General features: G+C 34.0%; 1 protein-coding gene and 1 long non-coding RNA gene across 4 annotated transcripts in view; one reads left to right on the top strand and one right to left on the bottom strand.

Moving 5' to 3' along the window:
• The window catches only part of LOC109148557 (proteinase inhibitor PSI-1.2-like), a 61858-nt gene extending 48532 nt beyond the window's left edge, over positions 1-13326 (top strand). For 2 of the 3 annotated variants that reach the window (XR_002048833.1, XM_019296292.1), the window contains exon 2: positions 12954-13326. Coding sequence is in view for 2 of the 3 variants with exons in the window: in XM_019296292.1 (XP_019151837.1) it covers positions 12954-13150 (197 nt within the window). In the remaining variant the exon portion in view is untranslated. Of the gene's footprint in view, positions 1-12551; positions 12618-12953 lie in introns of those variants that run through there. The other variant, XM_019296293.1, reaches the window with a different exon arrangement.
• LOC109148558 lies at positions 1018-1416 on the bottom strand. Its single transcript, XR_002048834.1, has 3 exons — positions 1372-1416; positions 1179-1277; positions 1018-1089 (listed from the first exon to the last, which is right to left on the bottom strand). It is a non-coding gene; the product is annotated as an uncharacterized LOC109148558 (long non-coding RNA).
• Positions 13327-16098: the final 2772 nt, after the last annotated feature.

Raw genomic sequence — 16098 nt, 5'->3', positions numbered from 1 at the left:
GGAGGAGTCGGCGGTTGAGAAGCTGAAGGAGTAGCGCCGACAGGAGACCTCTGAGAAGCCGGGCGAGGAGTCTTCTTTTTGTGTTCCCTTTCAGGCCGAGTCCGCTTGGAAGGCAGCGGACGCCAAGGGAACCCAAAGTCAATTCGTTTTCCTTTCAGAGGAGAACGACCCATGATGGACTTGTGGAAGAAAGAAAGAAGGGAGGAGGCCATTTATAGGTGTCAAGTCTAGACAGAAGAATTCAAACGGCACCGTGAGATCCGGAGAGAATGGCTGATGATCCGGACGTTACAAAAGGCTATTCAAGGCGTGGATACGGTGATCGAAGGCGATGGACAGTTGCTACTTTTCCAGACCCACACTAGTACAGATCTGGTCATTTGCTACTGTTGTAAATGACATTTAGCTATTGTTGTACAACAGTCGCAGATACCAGCGTCACAAAAAGCCTCGGACATTACGCGACTGTTGTGGAACAGTGGCGAATTGGGTATTAATTCGCGACTGTTCTTGATGTCAAACAGTCGCGGATTTTATTTTTATTTATTTTTCATTTTCTTTATTCAGTGGTCATCCGCGACTGTTTTATGATAGAAACAGTCGCGGACTGTTTTCGTTTTAATATATATCCCGGCGACTGTTCTAAAGGAAGAACAGTCGCGGATTTTTTTTTTTATTTTAATTATTTAATTTATTTTTGTTAAATCCACTATTTTTTTTTAATAATTCTTGTACCTGTTACAGTTAAAAGTCCTACACAACACAATTTATCTATCAATACACTACTTTATATCACCACATTTTAATATCATAGAACCACAATACTTTTAACACAAAACAATCATCAATACTTTAACAAAATGCACTTGAACACAATACTATCATCAAAACACAATACTACTTTATATCCTCGATTACACTTTAATATAATAATATCATCAAAACATGCACAAAACAATACTATTATCAAAACAAAACTATTTATCAATAAAACAAAAGTTGCACGCACTCCGAAAAGAAGTATTTTGCCCATTGCTCCCAAATCTCATTTATGTCATTGATGGAGTACGGACTATCGCTTTCAAATGCCTACAAAAAAAATTAAGTAATCAAATTTATGTTAATTAATAAAATATAACTTAACTGTACTATACATTGTTGCATTTAAATTCACTTACCTTATCCAAATCATCAATAGATGAATATTTTGTCACGATACCAAACATGTATCGCATGACATAATATCCACACTCATAATCTCCAGGTTGTATCGGGCACTACAAAATACATATATATATTATTAATTTAAGCAATTTATTGTTATTCATAATATCACACTAATTAAAACTTAAATTCAATTTCTATACATACTTTGCATGAAACCATTGGTTAGTTTGATGATAACCATTGGCTTCCTCGACTATTGTGTCATTGCCACATTCAGAATAACCATTGGTTAGTTTGAGACATGAAACAGTGCCAATTTCTTTAAATTTTATCACATGAATGAATGCACATGACAAGACATTGGAAGTTAATCCACTAGAAGATGGTAGAGTCTTCTATATTACTATCAAGAAAAGATGATAACTACACCAATCTTAGGTTTATAACAAAGCCTGGCAGATGGTAAATTTTAGAATCACTCTAGTGGATTAACTTCCAATGTCTTGGTTCTCTAAGATTTTTTTAAACCAATAACAATCCAAAGCAGGATATGTGGGCTGCTCTGAAGCTTATGTTGAATGGAAACTGATTCTGCTTCAGAATATAATGTGATTTTTCAATAAACATTAGGTGCTGGGCAGTGTAAAATCGCTTTGAATGTAAATACATGCCTGGTAAATTTTCCCAGTAGTTATATTGTTGTCCCGCGTCAGCTTATTATCTAGGAATGCTCATAGTTCCCAAGATCTAGATCCACCTAAAAGAAACATCAAGTCAAAGTTAAGTTGACATCAAAGAAAAAACATTACTTTAAAATCCCTCCAGTTAATTTCCCTATACAAGGAAGCAGAAAACAAAATGTATAACTATTGACCAGTAACTCCAACAGAAAAAGAAGAGATTGATATGAACTCATGTTTTAACTACACTACAAAAACAATTTTAATAGTGTCAATTTGACAAAGGCCTTATATAATAGCCCAGATTCTCATTAATAATCTTGGTAGGATAAACTGTAATAATGAGTGGTGATAATCTTGGTAGGATAAACTGTAATAATGTTACCCCTACCAGAGGTTTCCATTTCATATATGCATGCATGTACTTTAATTATATTCTGCTTATCTTAACTTGTGAGGCAGCTAGCATTCACTGCACTGAAATGAAATAGAATAATGTAAAAGATAAAAGCAGATAGATGAGATCCCATTGCAGATTGAACAAGAACAGAATTGAAGCTTGGCTTGGCTTGCCCCTTCACTTTTCATTCCTGATAGATCCTTAAAGCTAAGGGCTTTAAGTATAGTATCTGATTTTGCCATTTCATTTGCTGAACACCACAACTCTTTTACACCTCAAAAGCCTTCATTCATCAACAAATGAGTTCATATCAACCTCTTCTTTTTCTTACCTTTTTCTAACTCTTATTACTATGAATTTAATAATAATCATTACTATTATTATTATTATTATTATTATTATTATTATTATTATAATACCCCTTGAAGAAGCAAAATGCCAAAAAGGCAACCTGAAATAGAGAAGTAAAGAAAAACCAAGGATGACTAGCAATATAAAATCAACCAACTCTCATCACTAGAACTATCCTCTAAAAGAATGATTTCCATGTGAAATAGATAGAAGGGTTTGATGGAATGGACTTGCCTAAGGAAGTGCATAAGAAATTACCTACAATATGTCAAACTAAGAAATGGTCCCCATGTGTTTAAAACTACTCACTGTTTTTTTTTTTTCTTTTTTTTTTCCTGCAATGTAAGGTCTTTTTTACTGCATTTCTATTCATAAACAATGGAATTCTCAGGTTTTGTAATTTTTGACACACAAGCATACTTAAGATTGTACCATGTACTCACGAAGACACCAAGACACCTTCACCTTGAAGGTGTAGTGCAAAGTACTACTTATATGTCCAATTCTGTAGTAGTGTAAACTCCTAGGATCTTCAACATCAATCTTCAATCTTCCACCTACCTGCAAAACAATTAAATGGCTTCATCTCTACATATGTAGATCCACCAAACAAAAGCTGCACAATATTTCTACTGCCAGTACCCTCAACAAGCTGTAACCCTCAGAGACTGCCCAGCTAGCAGCCCATCATTGGGTTAAAGTATCCGAGTGCCATGATGAAGGTCTCAGCTGGACAGCTTCATAAACCAAACATCCTAATCCTAGCAAACAAGCCTCAGCTTCTCAGTTTTCTAGGCAAGTTCACCAAGTTCTTTTACCCCTCAAGATTGCCAAGCCAAGCAACCTATCATTGGGGTTTATTATTACTTTAACATTAAATACAACACCCCTCAACTGAATATCCTTAGGGTGTTCTTCCAATAACCAAAACTATCCACCTAACTTATATCCCCCTCATATCCATTTTTCAACTCACTTCCTATTCATTCTTTTTTTCACTTAGCTTTTTAAACTGACCTCCTTATAACACCTTTTCTTTTCATCATCTTTTTTCCAAATGGCCAACAAAGAGACCCTTTTCAGGGCAGCTTTATGGACTTATCTTAAAAAATGAATAAATACAGTTAATATTCCGTAGAAACATAAAGTTAATATTCACGGATCAATCTACAGTTTGGTTTTAATAACACTAGTTAGATGAAGTTTATTAACAAAACTCTACAGTCTTCAGAGACTATAGGCTGGATCAATGGAAAATCACAAGAACACCTCAAATTGACATGGATTTAAACAAACTGGGATCTAATAAAAAGCAATTATGCATAAAGAAACACACTTGAGAGATAAAATGCACTCACCAAGCATATACCAAAAAGGGCTCTAGTATTTTTGCCACCAGTTAAGTCTACAGTTGATGCATAATATTTCTTGGCTGTCTGAAGATTTTCTTGTCCACCTAGCGTATATAGAATCTGGTTCAGCCAAATAGAGTCCACTCAACATTTAATTACATGGTTTAAGGAGGGGAAAACATCAAGTTCTATAGTGATTTATAATATCAGAGCAATTTATCTTCATAGAATCTGTTAAATAGGGAATTGGAAGAAGAGAAAGAAAGGCATGTCTAAGAACAAACACTTTGCACATCTAGATTATTATCTCCGTGAAGAACAAACTAACGTGGTTATTGCAGATGGACGGTGGCTGTGGCGAGCGGAGACGGTGACGGCGGCTGTGGCGAGCGGAGACGGTGACGGCGGCTATGGCGACCGGAGACAGTGACAGACTGACAGTGGTTATGGCGGGCGGAGGCAGTGACGGTCGTCGCGTCCGCACCTGTGGCGGAGGAAAGGGCGTTCAGCGGATGTGGAGGCGTTCGCCGTTGAAGATGGCTGCGGCGGCATTCGCCGTTGAAGATGGCTGTGGCGGCGTTCGCCGTTCGCCGGAGGAGCTGAGATCGAAAGTTTTTAATTTTCAATTCATTCAATTTGTTATTGTTGCATAAGGTGCAGGGATAGGGTTTTTTTATTGTTTTTTGAAATGAATTTTAATTTTTTTTTAAAAAAATAAATTCCGCCACTGTTTCAAAGAGAAACGGTGGCATTTTATTTTTCTATTTTGCCACTGTTTTAACTAGAAACAGTAGCGAAATATTAAAGCGTTATTTCAATTATTACGAAATTGCCACCGCGAATTTTTGAATTAAGAATACACTACTTTTTTTTTAAAAACAGTAGCTAAATGCCAGTCTCCTATGCCCTGTTTTGTACTTGTGCCAGGCTAGCGTACCGGGTATGAAAAAGTGAGGGACTAGTTGGGGTAAGGACCCCGGCCCAAGAGATAGGGGCCCAAAGAAAATGGTTCGAGACAGGAGAAGTGGGCCAGTGTCCGGGGAGCCCGAAGAGCAATTGGGCAGAGCCCTGGAGTCGGTCCAGGCCCAAGCACGGGGCCCGGTTCAGAACTGCTAAAGAGGAGTCCAGTGGGAGCTTAGGCTGAGACAAGGAGTCGACCAAGGCCCAAGCCCAGGGAAAGACTCGGTTCAAGGAGCCGTTGAGAGCATTGAAGAGGCTCGTTTAAAAGGGAGCCGTTAGGGCATTGAAAGCAGGACTCGGTCAGGCTGTTACAAGCCTGGAAGAGCCGTTGGTCGACCAAGTAATGGCGTCCAACGGCTCCATATCTTGATTAGTCTTGAAGTCGGCTATTAGGGGCCTTCAAGTCGGTAGAGGAGGAGCCACTATTTAAAGGCTCCTCCACTCTTGTAAAAGGACAGACGATTGAATACCCGGAGAGGGGAGAATACCAAAGAGATCCCGAGCGCTAGCATTATTCCCAATATAGGCATACATTTTTATTGAAAGGTGTATCCTCCAGCCGAAGGTTGTTTTGGACCTCCTTGGGCCTGAAAACCCAAAAACCATCAACTGTAAAAGTGAAGAAACAAAGTCAGGAGGGACAGAATCCCAGTACAAAGAACTAGCCTGAGTGGAGGCTTTTGAAGCTAAAGTGTGAGCAACTAAATTCAATTGTTTAGAATCGAAAAATAGAGAGCAGGAATTAGTTTATTCGAACTAAAAATTACGTCTTTAATATTATAGTTTGAATAATCTTGAATTATTGTAATATTTTTTAAAAATATACTTTTATTAGAAAAATAGTAATTATATTGTTTGTTTTGTAATTTTAAAATTCTTTGCATTTAAATTTTTACAAAATGAGTAATTGTTTATTACTTTTCTTGCATGTAAATCTCTAATTTTTATTAATTAAATTAATAAACTTATATGAATATAAGTTTTTCATTAAACAAAATTTTATTACCATATGAAGTTTTACAATAATATTACAAATATTTAGTCCGTGCATCGCACGGGTCAATTACTAGTTAATTAATTAAGTGCACTAAAGAACTAGAGAATATTCATGTTTTAAAATTGAACCGAACCGAACAAAACAAAACTACAATATTATATAGATCCGTTTCGTATTTTCAAACTAAAAAAATATAAATTATCTTGAGACAAATCAAATATTTTGATTTTTACTTTTAAGATCTATACTTCATATTATGACTTTGGCTTTGGATAATTTTTTATTGTAATTTTGGTGAACTTTATTTGTATTTTGATTAATTAAACAATTGATAAACGTATGATAATATTTTCTAATATTTAGATGTTGTGTTAAACATATTTTCTAATATTTAGATGTTGTGTTAAACATTTTTTAAGTATTAAAATCTACATCAAGCAAAACTTTACACTCAACAATTAATCAATTTATATATTAAGATATATAGAACAAATTTTTACACCATTTACCCGTTTTCTACCTGGGTCTCCTAGGTGAAAACCAGATATCCTAACCGCTGGACGACAACAAAATACTTGTTTGAAAACATATTAAATTCTAAATATATGGTTTAAATTGAAAAGCATAGAGAAACTACGTTGCAGTGAACATGGATCGAACACATGACTTTTAGATCTTCAGTCTGACACTATCCGAACTGAGCTATCATCCCTGCTAATAAAAGCATCATCACATTAACTTCCAAGTTTTGATGGCAACTATACTCTCTGTCCCAGCAACTCCACCCTACTCCGGTTAACTTTGTAGTCAAACTACAGATTTAATATAATTTTTTAATATTGACATAAAAGATTAAAATATTAAATTCGTAATTCAAATTTTAATCAGTACCTAGTCTTTTATTTGTTAGGACTTCATCAATATATATATATATATAGGGATGCACTGAGGTGCGAATAAATGCTCAGGAGGGAAATGCGAACGAATCAGCGCGCGACATGTGTCCAGATCTAATAACTTAAAAAAATAACGCGGTGGCATTTTCGTAAATAATTGAACATCGAAGTGCAAGTAAAATCACTTACAAATGCACCTACTTTCACATATAAGTGCATGTAATTTTGCCTTGTTAGCATTCACTTTCCGCAAACATTCATGCACCTGGGTGTGCTTATAATTACATGTGCAACTATTTATAACTATATGTGCAACTACTTATAACTATATGTGCACCTACGTTCACCTATAAGTGCATGTAATTTTGCCTTGTTAGCATTCACTTTCCGCAAACATTCATGCACCTGGGTGTGCTTATAACTATATGTGCAACTATTTATAACTATAGGTGCAACTACTTATAACTATTGGTGCACCTACTTTCACCTATAAGTGCATGTAATTTTGCCTTGTTAACATTCATTGATCTGAGTTCAGCGGGTAGTAATACCCCTGAAAACCACTCGCAAACATTCATACACCTATGTGCAACTATTTATAACTATGTGTGCAACTACTTAGAACTATAGGTGCAACTACTTAGAACTATAGGTGCAACTAAGTATGGATACTCAGTGTAAATTTTTACTTGCACCTATAATACATTTTACATGCACTTGTAATACATTTTACTTGCACTTCGATGTTCAATTATTTACGAAAATGCCACCGTATTTTTTAAAAAAATCAGTGTTTCTCATCCATTAGATCTGGACACGTGGACGAACAAAATTCATTCCTATTTCGCGCCTGGGCGAAGCATTCGCACTTGAGTGCGATTCTATATATATATATATATATATATATATATATATATATATATAGGAGAGGGTAAAATTGAGAACATGAAAAGTGACGATTGATTTGATCCCTTAATCCATTAATCTGGGTAAATTAATGATTGAAAATTGCTAGAATATAAGGAAAATTTGTGGAGTTCTCTTTATAAATATTGAAAACTTGAAAGTTTTTAATAATTATAAAATTAACTTTGTTTTTTTTTTTTAAAGAATTTTTTTTTTTTTTTTTGTTAAAATTGTCAACCATTATGAATCTCGAGGGCGGCTGTCGGCTAAGTTCAGTTCTCACTTTTTACTTGAGGATTGTGTTCTATGAAAATGGTTGGATCAATGGTTGAGGTTTTAAGTAAAAAATTTAAAATAAAAATACAAGGTCTATTTTATATTTTTTTTAAGTTTGTAATATTTATAAAATTGATCGCATCATTTTTTTCCTTTATTTTTCAACAACATTCAATTGTTGATCTACAAAAATGGTTCGATCAAATCAATTTTCACATTTTACACATGAAAACCTGTTTTCACATCAATCCTCTCATATATATAGGATTGAAATCAAATGAAATATATGAGATTGTGATTAAAATAAGAAATATTCCCGGTAGGAATGTGTTAATCTCATTCGTCCATTTAAGAAAATTAATGACTAAACTAAAATAATAATAATAATAATAATAATAATAATAATAATAATAATAATAATAATAACTCGATTGACATTTTAGTAATTACAATCATACATTTTAAAATAATTAATAATGAATTTGGAAAAATGTTTCTAAATAGAAAATTAGTTATCCACGTATGTGCAAATGGGCAATCAGATATTACAAATTAGTAAGCTCAAATTGATGATATAGGTCGTGGTTGGTAAAATGTTAGCCATTAAATTAATTTTAGCTTATTTGACCACTATTAATTGTTTAACTTGATTAAAAAATCAACTCCAAAATGTTAAAATTCAAAAAGCTGATCAAATTAGCTTTTTGAGAAAAGAAATTATATCAAAAAGCTATCAGCTAACAGCTATTTTACAAAACATCTCCCTACAATCAACTAATATTATCAACTACTTAATTATATCATCTAATTAACCTAATCAGCTAACAGCTAACAACCGGGTTATAATTAAATTGAAAGAGGGTATCCGGCCAGGAAAAGAGTTACAACCGTTCGCCGGCTGCTCTCAAAAAATGTCAAATTTAGAAACTGTCAAACATATGTTTACCAGTTAATGCGACAGACGTTTGGAGAAGTATTGTGCAACAAACATCATGGGATTGACTATGCATATTTTGTTTAGAGTTAATTATATTTTTTGTCCTAAATTTATATGCATTATTATACTTAAAAAAAAAAAATTTCAAAATATTTTTCATTGGTCGTATTACTATTATAGCGTGATCATTTTTTATTTTTTTTTATCTTCCAACAGCAAATCTTTTTAAATGACGTTAAATATGAGGCCATTCCAGTCTATTCAGCTTATCATCTTTTCAACTCTTCTTTGTAATAAAAATATTCACTATATGCTGTGGTGTGTAGGCACAAGATTTTTGATGGATGATCCCTTTCTTGGCATAGAATTCCTCTATACTAAACTCTGCTCCATTGTCAGTTCGGATTACTTTGATCAAAGCCCCAAACTGAGTAAAGACCATAGCATGAAAATTCATTATATGTTGTCTAACTTCAGTCTTTCTTTTCATTAAATGAAGCCAAGTGAACTGGGAGTAATCGTCAACTAATGTTAGAAAATAATGTTCTCCTTGCAATGAACAAACCGGGAAAGCCCCCCATATATATGCATGTATTAAATCGAAACATCCTTTTGTGGTTGTGACACTCAACGGGAAAGGAGATCTTTTGTGTTTGGAAAAATGACATGCATCACAAGCAAAATTTTTGATGACAGAAGCTTTAATATCATTCAAGAAGTGTAGTTTATTCATTGGAAAATGACCTAGTCTTTGATGCCAAATTTCAGCATTATTACAAGTTGCTGCAACACTTCTATGAACAACATCCTACATCTTTGGTGAATCCAACAGTAAGTATAAACCATTCACATGTTTAGCCAAACCAATTGTCTTCCCAAGGGTGTTCTGAATCAAGCAATGTCCAGATGAGAAAACAAGTTTATGGCATGTATCTTGCAAAAGCTTACTCACAGATATCAAATTGAATCTGAAGGTTGGAATATGAAGCACATCCTTTAACCATAATTGTTCATTGAGTCTAATATTACCCAGATGTCTTACTTTGATAGACTCTCCAGTAGGCAAGTTCACTTCAGTGTTATCAGTGATGTGATAATCGTGAAAGAAATCAATAGAACAGACTATATGGTCTGTAGCTCCAGAGTCAAGGATCCAAGTAGAAGGTGATAAGATAGGAAGAATACTTGTCGTTACCTCCAGAACTATTTTCGTTGAAGTTGGGAACCAGTGAGACAGCCCCCATGGTTTTCTGATTCGATTTCTGATTCGAAGACTGTTCGATCTGGGCTTGGAGAAGAGAGATCAGTCTCTCCAACTGATCAGAGGGCGTTCCTGAGGGCTTAACAGTGCTAGAAGATGAGCTCACAGCTGTAGTTTGCTTCCCTTTCGATTTGTATCCCGGAATCCATCCCGGAGGATTGACGAGAAAAAGATTAGTGTTGTCATTCGCATTTAGGAGAAGAGGATTTTCCAGGCTATAGTTTCTTGGTTGAGAGATCAGATTCCGCTGCGGAATTATCGTAAAAGAAGGCCACGCCGGCGAGCGATTGACTGGCGATGCTGCATGCCTGTCTTGACTTGGCTCATCGGAGACGGCGCCGGCGCAACTACTGCGCCGTGGAGGCCCTGATACCATGACGGAAAGGGAAAAACTGAACGTGAAAAAAGGAAAAACTTACTGCATTGTTTCATCTGTTTTGCGTAAAAAAAGAATACAGCTAGAAGGAAAAAAAACTATAGCTATATACAAGATGCACATGGGGAAGAACGGTTGAAACAGAATACAAATGAAAAAGGACTTTAGTGCCCCTCTTGACTCTTGTCCTTAATGCCCTTCTTGGCTTCTTTCAACAGCTTGGTGATGTCTATTGCCTTTTGCACACAGTAATAAGTCCTCATCGATCCACCGAAATTCTTCTCATCAATATATATTTGAGTGCCCAGGAATGATCCAATTGCAGAGACCACTGCATTCGAACAGAGTCCGGCCGGCAAAGTATGTATTTGTACCTAGAACTCAGCATGGTTAAGAGGGATAGTCTCAGTGTCATCATCCGGCTCGACCTTCTTCATGACAAGTAGATTCTGCTCATAAGTCCACGGCCCATCCCTTAAAACCTAGCCAGATCCGTTTCATGATAGAACTGGGTGAGAAAGCGTTGATGCTGTAGTTGTCTCATGGTCACCCCTATCGTTGGTTGCCATACTGATGCCATAGTATCTTGGAAAAACAGAAACTTAACCTGCTTGTTAGTGACGACTCTGCCAACCGCGTAAAAGCTTGCTCCCTGGTTCTCTCTTTCGACTTGGACATTCGGAACTTGCATAGCCATATCATCATCATCAACATCAGCTAGAGTCAAATTCGTACACAGGTGCAAGATGTCGTTAACATTGTCAGAAGCCATGACTTCTTCGAAGACGCCGGAACCCTAGAAAAGTAGGGTTAGAGAGCTCGCGAACGGTAGTGAGAGAAATAAATTATGAATATTTTAATAATTGCGTATGAATTTTTGCGCATTATATGTACAAAATGTTAATAAATTATGATAAAAGCAAATAATAATATTATTAGATGAATGAACAATCGTTATGCTGTGGAACCATGTCCACCTTGCAAGATGGACACGGTTCTATGTTCAAAATTACTAAACTATATGTTCATAATTATAAAACTATATATTCATAAATTTTGAACTGAGATAATGCCACATTGGGTCCTCTGAGTATAGTGGTTTTACCACGTTTAGTCCTAAGCTTTCAAATTGACCATATGTGGTCCTTCGACTTTCAAATTTAACCATTTGTGGTCCAAGATAACCACACATGGTCCTTCAACTATTAAATTTTAACCAACCAAGGTCCTTTCAATAGCACTACGACTAGTTAAATTTCAAAACTTGAAGGACCATGGGTGGTTAACTTGGACCACGAATGGTTAAATTTAAAAGTCGAAGGACTACAGATGGTCAATTTGAAAGTTTAGGACTAAACGTGGCAAAATCACTATACTCGGATGACCTCAAATGGTATGAACTCTTTTTGAACTTCATATTCATAATTATTGAACTCTATATTTACAATTACAGAACTCTATGTTCATAATTACTGAACTATATGTTCATAATTATAAAGCTATATATTCATAATTTTTGAACTTTTATATTCACAATTATTGAATCTCTATATTCATAATTACATAATTATATGTTCATAATTATGTTCACAATTCTATGTTCATAATTATAGAATTGAACTATATGTTCATAATTATTGAACTATATATCTATAATTATGAACATTTTTGAAATCGTGTTTAGCTTGCAAGGTAAGGTGGACACAGTTCCACAGCATAATTTGTCATAGACGAATGCCAATGTGATCCAAACAATCCTTCCATATGAGTCCAGAAGTTAAGCTTGGTCTATATCCAGCTTGTTACTAAATTACAAATGGACAAAGGTAGTCATAGTTAATTAATTAATTAATTAATTAATGTGATACGAAAAGTAGTCATATATCCGGCCAGCTTGAATTGGTTCTCTAATTATCATATTTCGATATTTTCTTGTCTTGTAGTAGCATTTGTATGCTATAAATGAGAGGGCTAACAACTCCCCAAAAGTCATCAAAGAACAAAGAAACATGGCAGTCAACAAAGTTGGGATCCTCCTGGCTTTTCTTCTTGTGTACGGTAAGCTGTTTTATCTCAAACTTTCCTTTGTTTAATTTAGAACGCTATTTTGTTTATTTTATGGGTCGTATAGATGAAAAGCTTCAAACACATTTTAATCGTTAAAGTTGTAATCTTCTTATTTGAAATTTTTTCTAATGAACTTTTATTGACGATTGGTGTTACCCACCACATTTGGTTGGTGTTGGGAGATATGGATGAACATGTTTTTGAATACCCAACCCAGATTGATGTTTCTATGATCGAAAATTTGAGATTTTCTACTTGTGAATTATTGATTTTTGGAGTATATATAACTTTAATTTACTTTTTTTTTTTTATTTTTTTGGATACTAGGAATTGTTTTGATTAGGGTGGATGGGCAGTATGATGGCGGCAAAGTGTGCGCCCAAGTCTGCGAGCAACGAGTGGCGACGATGAAGTGCCCACCAGGAAACAAGCCAACTCGTCCATTGTGTGTCAACTGCTGCACTGCCGGAACGGGCTGCAAACTCTTCAGATCTGATGGATCTCTACTCTGCACTGGAACTTAGATGGACTCCGTTTACTTCAAGAAATTGATCTTTCAAAAACATATGCCAACAGAATATCTATTTCTCACTCTTAGTATTCATGTTACATTACATGCTTGTACTTTCAGTACATTAAAGGCTTAATTCGTGTGTTTAAGTATACGGGCTTCTTCAGTTAATAAAAACCATATTATTATCAACTCTTGAATTAATTGTAATTTATCTATCCAAAGTACTTCGTAACATATTGACGGAGAAATTCTTGTCCCCAAGAGGACGTAAATCTGGGTAAGTCAGTGGCTCAACAAACATTGCCAAATGTCAGTGCACCGATCTGTTCACTTTGGACATAATCCTCACATTGTGACTGTCGAGTTTCAAACATTGGTCTCTTGTCTCAAATAGTATCTACTGAACCAGTGAGCTAAACCCGTACAAGCATATTGATGGAGAAATTCTTCTATAACACATTGGTTGATAATTGATTAAGTTAAATGAATCAAAATTTTTCACCAAACATGATAATATATAATTCGTATTCAATTAATAAGAAAATTTATTTTTAAAAGGTGGGTAGAGTTAATGAATTCATGGTAATCAAAAAATAATATTTTTATTTTATTTTATTATCATGCTATATATATGACAAAATATTTAATGAAAAATTTCGATCTCTCTAACTTTTGTCATTGATAATTACTTATAGAAAGAAAGGAACATATTATATATAAAACAATAGTTGATTGGTGCATTAAGCAGGAATTTTGTTTCATGCTTTAACAATTTTATTATACTTGTGGAATTTTCAACCATTTAAGGAGGACTTGGTCTCTTATCATTTGGTTTAAATTGTAATAATATATTACTCTCATTGTACGGAACAATATAAAATAATTAAGGAGATATATGATGACAAATAGACAAGACCCTACACATACTATACAAATACAGTGTTAATGGTATTTGGAATAAATTTTTAAATTATATAAATAACATTGCTTCAAAAAGTACAAAATTTAATTTGAAAATTAGTAACGTAACACTGTCTATATATTTGACTCAATTAAATTGCATGAGATATTATATTGTTAGGTAAGACGATGGTAGAGAGAGCAAAAGAGGTTGGGATTTGGGAAGGTCAACTACGTACTTTGATTGTGGGGATAGGTCTTTGGTCAACTCTGAGTGGTAACTACAAAGGTGCATCCCTGTGAGACACGTGCCCACGAAATGTCGCTCACTTTCAATCACTTGAATGTTCTTGAGCTAGTTGTCACGATGGTGCATATATTTTTACTTGGAATAAGGGTCAAATAAGCCATTGAACTGCACACAAAAATGCAATTAGGCCACTGAATTTAAAAAACCTACAATTGGGTCCCTAAACTAACCAATTTCATTCAATTTGCCTATTTTTCAGGTTTCTCAAGTTGCAAACAAGTTACCCCTCCACCTAGAATGCATGTGTGGCATTTTAAAAAATTTTTTTTTAAAAATTTTTTTTTTTGAAAACCTTAAATTAGTTTTTTTAATGTTTTATAAATAAAAATTAAAATAATTTATTTTTAGATTAAATTTTTTTAATGTTTAATAAATAAAAACTAAAATAATTTAAAAAAAAAATAAAATCCAAGCCATGTACGACGTCTTAACAAATTATTTTATTTTCAAAAAAAAATTATTTTAGTTTTTAATTATTAAACATTAAAAAAAACTAATTTAAAAATAAATTATTTTAGTTTTTATTTATTAAATATTAAAAAAACTAATTTAAAAATAAATTATTTTAAAAAAAATGACACATATGCATCTTAGGTGGAGGGGTAACTTGTTAGCAACTTGAGAAACTTGAAAAATGGACAAATTGAATGAAATTGATTAGTTTAGGGACCCAATTGTAGGTTTTTTAAGTTCGATGGCCTAATTGCATTCTCGTGTGTAGTTCAGTGGCCTATTTGACCCTTATTCCTTTTTACTTTGAAAAAAAACTTATGTGAATTCGTCTCACTGTGAGTCTGTGAGATGGATCGATCAAGTCAAGATAAAAATGTAATACTTATACACACAAATGCAATATTAATTATGAATAAAATCTTTATTACCTATATGAGAAAAATATAATACTTTTAAGTGAAATTGTAATACTTTTACATTTTGACTTAAAAGTATTACATTTTTTCAGCGAAAGTATTATATTTTTTCCTTATAAGTAACAAACACTTGCCATCGTAACATTTCTTATTAAGGAAAATGTAATGCTTTAGACGGAAAATATAATACTTTTACATAAAAAATGTAAAAGTATTACATTTCTCCTTATAATAAGTAACAGACATTTTATTCCTTATTAGTATTCCCTCCGTCCCATTTTGTTTGTCTTACTTTACTTTTTCATCCATCTCAAAATATTGTCCGATTTCTTAAATTGAACATCATTACATTTCTATTTTTTTTATTTTACCCTTTTAACTTAAACTACAACTGAGGGTGGGAATAGGCCAGACCCCTTGTAGGGGCCTATGTCCTGGCATAATTAAGGTCTAGCTTGTTTAGTACATAGGCCAGGCTTAGACCAATTTGAAAGCCTATTAAACTAAACAGGTTAGACCTATATATACCAGACTCGACCTTCAAGCCTACAAGTCTGGCCTATTTATATAGATACATACATACATACATACCTAATATATTTTTATATTCACAATATAACCCCAAGTATATATAATTACCAAACTCTAACTCTCCGCCTCTAAAATCTCATTCTAAATTATGATTCAATCATAAACATGGTTGCAGTAGGCGTTAGGCGCTAGTCGGGTGGTAAGGTAGCGCCTAGGCGGACGCCTATGCGACTTACTGAAAAAGAAAAAATAGTGCACGTGTGGTTGTATATATGTCATATTATTCATATATGTCATGATCAAAGGAATTACAGAAAAGGGAAAGTAAGAGACAAGGCAAGAAGATCA

This window comes from Ipomoea nil, unplaced genomic scaffold (genome assembly GCF_001879475.1).
Source record: "Ipomoea nil cultivar Tokyo-kokei standard unplaced genomic scaffold, Asagao_1.1 scaffold2144, whole genome shotgun sequence".
Classification (NCBI taxonomy): domain Eukaryota; kingdom Viridiplantae; phylum Streptophyta; class Magnoliopsida; order Solanales; family Convolvulaceae; genus Ipomoea; species Ipomoea nil.
The sequence above is the reverse complement of the archived record's forward strand: the minus strand, read 5'-3'. Positions and strand labels throughout refer to the sequence as shown.